The following is a 10,000-nucleotide window of genomic DNA, read 5'->3' as shown; positions in this document are numbered from 1 at the left end:
CGTCAAACGTCCTCTTGCTGACGCAGTAGGGGTTGTGGTGCTGCGCGCGGAGCCCCTGCGTCTTGGGGCAGAACGGCAGTGCGCAGTTGAGCACGAAGAACGGCGTCCAGCAGCACACGAACACCCCCATGATGATGCTCAGCGTCTTCAGCACCTTGGTCTCCTTTCGAAGGGAGACCCTGAGCGCGCGCTGGTACGGAAACGGGTTTAGCTTCGGGGTTCTGTTGGTGCAGCTACTCGTGTGTGTGTTGGAGTGCGCGCTGACGGTGGAGAACGAGCGGGAAAAGTTTTCGGGCGCGTCGGAGCGGCAGCTCGTTGCGTGGTCCGCCGCGCGCTCCAGAGACGAGATCCTCCTGATCTGCATGTGGGCGATCCGGTAGATGCGGGTGTAGGTGATGATCATGACGACCACGGGGATGTAGAAGCTGATGAGAGAAGATGAGATGGCGTAGGTGCGACTTAAGCTCGAGTCACACAGTTCGCCGCTGTCCCCGGCATCCGTGACGTTTGCCGTGGCGCGAGCGTCCGCCGTCGGGTCGTTGACCTCCCCCCGGTGCCAGTTCATCTGCACGGGCACGAAGGAGATGACCACGGACACGGTCCACGTCACGCCGATGATGACAAACGCCAGCTTGCGGTTCATGCTCCTCTCGTAGCGGAACGGGCTGGAGATGGCCCAGTAGCGGTCCACGCTTATGACGCACAGGTTGAGGATGGAGGCGGTGGAGCACATGATGTCGCAGGCCACCCAGGTGTTGCAGAAGGCGCCGAACGGCCACGAGCCCACCACCTCGGCCACCGCCTTCCAGGGCATCACCAGGGCGGCGACGAGAAGGTCCGAGAGGGCGAGGGACACGATGAAGATGTTGGTCACTTTGGACTGCAGGTGCCGGAAGCGAAAGACCGCCACGCACACGGTGAGGTTCCCCAGGAAGGTCCAGACGATGAGGAGGGCGAGCACGCAGCCGATGACGGCTTGTCTGGCCAGCAGGGCGCCCGGGCTCCCGGTCCATGGCGGGCCGGTGGCGTTGCTCATCGCATGCACGCTAGAACCACAAGGTCACGGCGAAAGGTTGAAAAATAAGATCTCGGCCCATTCCCCCGGAATCCAAATGGAAATTAAAAAAAAAGAAAAGTGCCAAGCGTCTCTTCTCTCCTTGGAGGACTGGTAGGCATGACAATCGGAACGGACCGGGCGGTGGGTGGGCGTCCTCCTTCTCCCGTGGAGTTAATCTGTGATTGCTGCTCTTGAGCGCACGGAGATTTCCTGCAGACCACGTGGACAGCGGTTTGCAATCACCCACCGCCTCGTAACAGAGAGTCCTCCTCTGACTGCACACAGACCCGGGCAGAGTGGACCAGCTGTGGCGGAGAGCAGGCGCTTTGAGGCGGGCTGCACAGACGCCACGTTACTGACCTACATTCACCAATAACATAAACCATCATAGGCCATCCTGGATGGGTTCGACGACTGCAGACTAATTTGTAATTAGGATGTCGTGGTTGGTCCTTGTCAATGGGAACCGCACGATTTATGACAGGCACTATTATTGTATAGACATAATTAATAAAGTAATACATTTATAATGTGAAACAAACATTATTCAGTCGTTTTTAATCGTTAATCGTTATTGTTTTCTTCTGTGGTTATTCAAAAGCACAAACTGAAAAAAAACGACATAAAATAAAACGAGGCTGCATTTCATCAATACCAATCGTGATGGGAAAGTAACGCACATTTCTCATGAATGGTTTATTTCTTTATTCAGCAGCACCCACTGAGGTCATATCGGGAGGTCATTCTTAACGTGACTTCATGAACCACTGTTTCCCTTCGGTACACCGGGTTCAGTCTGTTATGTCGGCGTGACACAACCAATCAGGGGGCGCTGTTGTTGCGCTCCATCGTCCTCTGTGACGCCCAGCAGGCAGGTCTCCATTGCCAAGGGCACGGGGTATAGAGGACACGGGCAGCCGTGGGCCGTTTGTCCGGCAACAGGTAATGCTGGCGGCCCTCTCCGGTCCACGCTCGGGGAGGCGTGGTGGGTTCTCTGACCAATCAGGATGCTCGTGCCGGCTGTGCAGCGGTGGATCGTAGCTGGACATCGTCAATGTGTTTGTTTACGTTTAGAGTAGATTCGATTACCAATGGGGCGACCCAGCCCCAGTGCGTGTGTGTGTGTTTGTGTGTGTGTGTGTGTGTGTGTGTGTGTGTGTGTGTGTGTGTGTGTGTGTGTGTGTGTGTGTGTGTGTGTGTGTGTGCGTGCGTGTGTGTGCGTGTGTGTGTGTGTGCGTGTGAGAGAGAAACATAATTGATACTTAATCCGCCATTTTCACATCAGCAACTGCATAAGATCACATGATGACCTCCCCGCCACGCCTGGTCTCCTATTGGTGCAGAAGTTGCCGTGGCAGCCTGAGGTTCCCGGGACACCACCTCCCAGTCCTCACCTCCCCAGTCGGAGCCCACTCACACGGGCCCACCTGGGCTACAGTAATCACATGAGGATTAACCCCATCACCGAGAGAGCAAACCAGAGAGACTGGAGTCACAGTCTCTTACTTACACACAGAAATACCCCCATAAGCTGATAATCCCCTCACATCATGTGAATTCATTTATGGCACAAAATAGAACCATGGTGATGAGGACCATTAAGTCTCCTGTGCTGTAACCTGATCAATGATGGGCTGCGAGGCTTCGATGTGTTGGGAATCATTGGACTAGGTCAAAGGAAGACTGGATTATTTTTAGTGTTTGCTTGCTTTCAGTCAAAGAACGATGGCGTTTCCACCAACTAATAGGAGGGTGAAAACACCACCTTCCACTCAAGGAAAGATGGTGTCTTCCACCATCTAATAGTAGGATGTAAACGAAATCTTAACTAAAGGAAAGGTGGTGTTTTACCCATCTCATAGTATGGTGAAAACACCACCTTCCACTCAAGGAAAGATGGTGTTTTCACCACCCAATAGTAGGGTGAAAATATCATCTTCACTAAAGGAAAGATGGTGTTTTAAACATCTAACAGTAGGGTGAAAACACCATCTTTCACGAAAGGAAAGATGGTGTTTTCACCATCTAATAGTAGTGTGAAAACACCATCTTTCACTCAAGGAAAGCTGGTGTCTTCATATAGGGTGAAAACAGGTGTAGCTCATCAGGTTATCTGTAGAAACAGGGCCTGTTTTAAACGGGATGAGATACAACTTTGTTAGCCCCTACATCACACCGCTGTGATAAAAGCCTTTTCTGAACTTTGAGATCACATCTGTCCACGTTAACGTGTTCCAAGGAAGCTACGGGCAAAAAATCTCCCACTTCCCAATATAATGTATGCTCATCACATTTATATCAATTCCACAGCAATGAGATAAAACCCGCTCCTCTTCTTTATGCCCTGATGATAACATTTGGCAGAGGCTCTTATGCACTGTGACTTACAAGTCAGGCTGAGGACAACCACAGACATCAGAATTGGAGTAGCTGCAAAAAAGTTTGAGGTGCTGCATGACCTATTTCTGAATGAAACACCTGGAGGCTGATCCAACGACAACATGAGGAATGCTGTCTTTTTATTACTAACATTTTTTTTTGTTAGTAATACAATTGTATCACAATTTCAAGGCATAATAAACGGGAGCAACATTATCGTAAGCATGTATGTTGATCTGACACCTCTGGATGTTGGCTATTTATGGCCAATGATGACTTGGTTTTGTTTTTTAATCTTATTTTCGACATTGTTAATAATGAGTCAATAATTATTCAAAATTCGTTCAAAATGTATATAATTCCATTCATCAATCATTTCTTCTTTAACAGTATGGAAACAGTGTTTATGACTATTTAAATAAATTCCGGTAAAGGCTACTTTAAAAAGAAAAAAATCTTTGTAATCAACACAATAAATGTGTCACACTCTATTGAATAGAGATCCCAGCTGCTCTAGACCTGCATATAAAACCACCAGGCCCATTTCAGGGACATATCACAGTCTGACCAAAGCACACAAACTGTTGTTATTGTCTTTCGGCTTCACTGTGCTAGCTGTATCAGCCGTTTCCGGACAACTCTTGTCCCTGTGGTGTGGTTACTTCATCCACCATTCTTTTTTGCGCTCCAAGCTTTCCCATTGGTCCAAGCATTGTATTCCTCCATATTCATTGTAATGAGCCATACCTGCCGCTGGAGGTCGTTGTTTCACTTTTTCTCTGCTTCTAGATTCTCCATCTCACTTTGCCTTTCCATTCGGCTCTCCTCCCTTTCCTCATTAATCTACTTTGCTATTTTCTCCTCCCTTTCCTCCTCCCTTCTCCTCTGCCCCTGAAACTCCTGTGCGAGCCCATCCTGCTCTTTCTGTAGTGCCTCCCTCTTCACCTGCTCTCTTCGAGTGATGGCGTGCTCCTTCTGTAGCTGCTGCTCTTAGCTCTTTCTCTGGTTTTCCTCCTTCTCTATCAGGATCATCTCCTCCATGTCTCTCTTCACCTTCTGCTCTCTCCTTCTGCACCTTCAGGGTCTTAGCCATGTGGTCCAGTTTCCAGAGAACAGCTACACTCTTCTACCCTTGATCTTCCTCATCTTCCTTGTCTTCACATTTCCCTCCCTGGTCGCCCTCAAGGCCTCCTCCTTTTCCATGGGGAATGTCTCCATCCTCTCCCTATCAAACCACTGGCACACGTAGCTTTGGATGTAAAGGGGGAGAAGGATGTGTGTCTCTGGTGGATGATACCCAATGAAGTAGGATCGAAGCCAGACATCTCTATTTAGCTCTCAGACTTGTGTGTGTGTGTGTGTGTGTGTGTGTGTGTGTGTGTGGGGGGGAGGTCCAACTGGCCAGCGCTCTCTGCCCTTTGACCCTGCAGGACCCCATCCTCAGTGTGTGGTCCAACAGTCTGTCTCAATACAGACACTCAACCGATCGGATCCGTGGTTGAAGCTACTGGGAAGGGAAGATAAATGTTGCTAAAGAGGACTAGCCAGAATCTCGTAACCTTAACCTTGACCTTATGGTATGTTTTAAGTCCATTAGGTCATTAGGTATCGCCCACCATTGAAGTCAGTCATCCAAGGTTACTGGTAGACCCTCAAATAAACTGGTTTTACTGGTTTTGTTTAGTGTCACTCTCATTTCATCATTCAATTTAAAACGGAAAATTATAAAATCATACATGTTTTTATTAAACAAAATTAGTTTTTTTTGAGAAATATATGGTTGTTTTTTATATTTGCTAATGCACCAAGGAAAAACTGAATGAAGGATGTATCTTGAAACAATAAACTACAAAAGCAGCACCCGAATGTGTGTGTAGAAATAAAGAATGAGGAATATATATAACAAAAATAGTGATAGAAATGTCTTAATAGCACACCTAAAGGACACTTTATTCATTTAATTCGGAATAACAAAAATATTTGATTGACATTCAACCTGGATTTGATGGACATAAATATCCAATATAAAAGTGTGTGTATGTGCGTGTGTGATGGTGTGGATCTGTACATTATGATACATACACATACATACAGAACCAACCACCCGAGGCAAGGTTCTGGTCTGAGGAGCGGCGGATGGAAACTCCAGGGACAAACAAACAGTGTCGCCACCGACACCGAGGTCGTAACATAATACTCCAAACACAGGGGCGATCCTCAGTGGGCCATAGCTAACTTATGCTACCTCATTCTAGATCAGGGGTGGCCAATCTACGGCCCGCGGGCCACATACGGCTGTCCCATTGTTATCCGACCTGTCAGGCATTTAAAAAATTATATATATATAAAGTATATATATATATATTTATTTGTACGCTTTATTTTTGCATTATTATGCTTTATGACTGAGTGAGATAGACAGGAAGGTAATCAGCAAAACATTTGTGTACGTCAATCCACAATTCAAGACGTCAGCACGAAAGCCAGTTATCTACTGGCATGCAAACTAGTATGTCAAGAAAACAAAAAATGTAAAACTCAATGACGAAGACTTGGCCAATGGGTTCGGCAAGAAAGCAGAGTTTTACGTTAGCTTATATAAACATTAGCTTATATAAAAGACAGTGCGCAGCTGTTGGTCAGTTTTAAAAAATGAACGTGGCCCATGAGCCAAAAAGTTTGCCCACCCCTGTTCTCAAACGACAGTGACGTACAGACATCCACTGCCCCCTGACCTACAGTGGTTTAAACCACTTATTTTGTGCCTTTGCCATCATGGGTTACAAGAAGATGTGTGAGTCGGAGCCACTCTGGGTTATACAACAGCCTTTGTGGGCGGAGCCAAGGTCTCTCTGGGTGATAAACCACGGTATGTGGGAGGGGCTAGAGCCTGTAGGCATATAAAAAATCATATGTGGGAGGAGCTTCAACCATTGTGGGATATATAATTGTATTGTATGTTATTGCATTCTTATAATTTTTATTTTTCTGGACTCCTTCTGAAAAATAGTATTTAATTTTAACTTATTTCAACTACTCTAAACATGCCATCCTTGTAGCTTTCCTAAAAGGATCTGCTTAAAATGCAATGTAAGTAATGTAACACGTATATATAACTGGGTGTCAGGTCATCAATAATAAAGTCTTCAAGTTTAAGGAGAGGCCAAGATCTTCTTACTGGTTCGACGGCTCCTCACATGTTCAGCCACATTGAAAGGAAAGGATCTTCCAAGCACAAAGGACTCACACAGGAAATATACTCCCAAACACACTTTGTTGACAAAACGACTTAAGCTTATAATGTCATCTTCAACATTTCTTAACATCACAGGTCATGTTCGGGTCTTGAACCCTCGGACCCTCATCAACCTGTAAATGATGCTGATGATGAAGATACGTTTTTTCATGACACGGCCCTTAAGTCGCCTTGGCAAAGATGAGGATGCTCATCAGGAACACCATGATGAAGAAGATCCACATGAAGAATCGGTCCATCACCTTGGCAACCTTCTTCCACTGCGCCCCCTTGGCGCACGTCGCCCGCTGCTCACGGAAACAGTTTGCAATGAACTGGATGTTCTTCACCACCTAGAGAGAGAGAGAGAGAGAGAGAGAGAGAGAGAGAGAGAGATGATGAGAGATGATCATATCATAACACCATAATATCATAATATCACAATAATATGATCATAACCTTACAAGGTCTGTAGAGCTCCTCACCTGTGTGTGATCACATCATAACATGATCACATCATAACAGCATCACAACTTAACAAGGTGAGTGTAGGTTCCTCACATGTGTGTGATCACATCATAACATGATCATCACCTAACACGGTGTGTGTGTGTGTGTGTGTGTGTGTGTCGGCCCCTCACCTTGAGGTGCTGGGGGCAGGGGCAGCTGCAGGGGCAGGCGGCGGGGTAGGGCTTCTCCGAGGGGGGGTAGAACAGCTGATCCTTGAGCCCCCCGTTGAGGTGCTGCAGGGTCCCGGGCGAGCTCTGGTAGTCCAGCTCGTCCCTCCTGATGTGGTGGTTCTGGGGGTAGCGCCGCGGGGACCCGCCGCCCTCCTCGCCGCGGCCCCGGGCGGCGTGGTGGTTGTTGTGGTTGTTGTAGTGGTGCTGCTGCCGGTCCTGGCGGTAGTGGCCGTTGGGCCGGGGGTTCTGCTGCCTCTTGGGGCCGCGGGGCCCGCCGTGGCCGTTGCTCTGCCGGTGCGCGTCGTCGTCGTCGTCGTCGTCCCGGACGCCGTAGCGCTCCTCTCCCATGGGCTCCTCGGTGTAGGGCGAGGTGCGCTCGCTCTCCGGCGTGGTGCAGTTCTCGCCCACCTCGTACACGAAGAGGATCTTGGACATGTAGTCGATGATGACCACCTTGGCCCAGTAGGGGACGGGCTTGGCCTCGGCGCCGCAGAAGTGGATGTTCATGATGAAGATGGTGAGCGAGGTGGAGGCCGTGATCATCGTCATGGTGGCGATGTAGTATTTCCCTGCAGGGCGTGGCAGCAAGGAGGTCGTTTAGGAGAACAGCCATGCATGCATTCATGCATGGACACACACGCATGTAAATACACACGCACACACACACACATATGCATGCACACACACATACGCAGATAAACACACATACACACATAAACACACACACACACACACACACACACACACACACACATCTGAATGCACTGATACATATGCATTCACACATGAATGCATGCGTTCCTTAATATGAACAAAGGATAGAAATGGGAGAAAATACTAGCATAAAAAATTCAATAGCGTTTAATAAAATATTCAACCATGTATCGGCCATGTCCTTTCTGGTGTCCTAGACCGGCTGTGACGGCATGTGATTAACCGAACAAGGGAAACCACTCTGAATGGATCAAACGCAACCCTGACTAAAGCATGTGACACCTGAACACATTGAACATTCAATAGACAGGAGTGTAACCTGCGTTCAAGTAGGTTTATTCCCTTAGATGTTTAATCAATAAAGACAGAGTTTGGAAAGACTGCTTTTACTTATAGTGCACCAGTTGCTTGGAATGAGATTCAGAGATCATTCAAACTTACTGAATCATTTCACTTACCGAGTTTAAGTCATATCTCAACCAAGCATTTGAAGTTGTCTGCTCCTGTTTTTAAATTCTGACCTTAATTTATGTCTCTATTGATTACCTTAATTAGTCTTAATTATGTAAATAGTGTGCTGCTACCTCGGCCAGAGCTCACATGTAAAAGAGATATCTATCTCAATGTGATTTTTCTCCCCGGTTAAATAAAGGTGAAAGAAAAAAAAAAGAAAAAAAAATCCATCCAAGTAAACGAATGAACCCCCTCCCCCCCCTCACCGATGTACGGCACGCTCTCCGACGGCGGCATGCTCTCGGCCACCATGAGCTGGAAGACGGTGAGCGCCAGCAGCACGGTGACGCCCAGGGACACCTTCTCCCCGGAGTCGGCGGGCAGGTAGAAGCCCAGCGGCGCCAGGAAGGAGATGAGGAAGCAGGGCAGCAGCAGGTTGAAGATGTAGAAGGAGGAGCGGCGCTTCAGCAGCAGGGTGTAGGTGATGTCCGGGTAGGGGTCGGAACAGCAGCCGTACATGATGACGTTCCGGACCGCCGGCATGCCGTGGCACTCCCACTCCACGTTCTCCACGAAGTCCGACAGGTCGCCGCTGTCCGAGCCCATGTCGATGTCCACCTGGGGGGGGGAGGAGCGGACAGGTTTACAGAGGAGAGACATAAGCACCCAGAGAGAGGGTGTCACAGATATACGCCCTGAAGCCCTTTGAGGGTGTAATGGGGAAGGGCTACGCGACTAAAATTGAATTGAATTGAGAAACTGTCTGTGTTCTGTTCCTGTCTGTCTCAGGCTTTGTTCTGTCTCATCGCTTTGAACTCTGTGTCGTCATGCTGATGCCCATCTGGAGCCAACGGTAGTGGCTCAGGAGGTCGAGCGGTTTGGCTGGTAACCGCAAGGTTACTAGTTCGATCCCCGGCTCCTCCTAGCTGAGGGTCGAGTTGTCCCAGAGGAAGGCACCTAAACCTCACTGCTCCTGACGAGCTGTCGCCTTGCATGGCTGATGTCGGTGTCTGAATGGGTGAATGTCAGGCAATATAGTAAAGCGCTTTCCATAAAAGCCCTATATAAATGCAGTCCATTTACCCATCGATATGTTTAGAGGTTTGTGTTTATCTTACCCTTTATAGAGTTTCACCACTTTGGTCTTTCTTTCCCTTTTAACACATTTGCATTTTGCTCCCTGTCTGAAAAGTTGTACTCGTTGTATTGAATTCATCTGAATTGAATCTTTCATCGTGTCTTGGTGCATCCTGTCACTTTCTACTTGCTGGTTCGTGTAACATGTTTACAGAGAGGTGGATCATCAAGACAGAGAAGAGACTTTACCAGACAGACATGAACTAAAAGAAGGTATGCATTGACGCACACACACACACACACGTAAACTCGCACATACACACAGGCACATAAGCAAACACACACACACACACACACACACATGCACAACCGCACGCACAGACACACACAAGCACAGATACACAC

At 48.0% G+C, this 10,000-nt stretch overlaps 2 protein-coding genes across 2 annotated transcripts in view; both read right to left on the bottom strand.

Moving 5' to 3' along the window:
* The window catches only part of LOC307071510 (D(1) dopamine receptor-like), a gene marked incomplete at both ends in the record, with an annotated part of 1,407 nt that extends 371 nt beyond the window's left edge, over window positions 1-1,036 (bottom strand). Inside the window, one exon of the mRNA XM_079730505.1 lies at window positions 1-1,036. This exon is cut by the window's left edge and continues 371 nt beyond it. Coding sequence (XP_079586631.1) covers window positions 1-1,036 — 1,036 coding nt within the window.
* Window positions 1,037-6,853: 5,817 nt separating this feature from the next.
* Window positions 6,854-10,000, bottom strand: part of chrna9a (cholinergic receptor, nicotinic, alpha 9a) — a gene marked incomplete at both ends in the record, with an annotated part of 6,434 nt that continues 3,287 nt past the window's right edge. Inside the window, 3 exons of the mRNA XM_079758769.1 lie at window positions 6,854-7,024; window positions 7,313-7,920; window positions 8,785-9,136. Of these exons, the coding sequence (XP_079614895.1) occupies window positions 6,854-7,024; window positions 7,313-7,920; window positions 8,785-9,136 (1,131 nt within the window). The remainder of the gene's footprint in view (window positions 7,025-7,312; window positions 7,921-8,784; window positions 9,137-10,000) is intronic.

Source organism: Pollachius pollachius, assembly GCF_949987615.1.
Source record: "Pollachius pollachius genome assembly, chromosome: 2".
NCBI classification, from domain to species: domain Eukaryota; kingdom Metazoa; phylum Chordata; class Actinopteri; order Gadiformes; family Gadidae; genus Pollachius; species Pollachius pollachius.
Note: the sequence above shows the minus strand (reverse complement) of the source record. Positions and strands in the feature narration are given on the sequence as shown.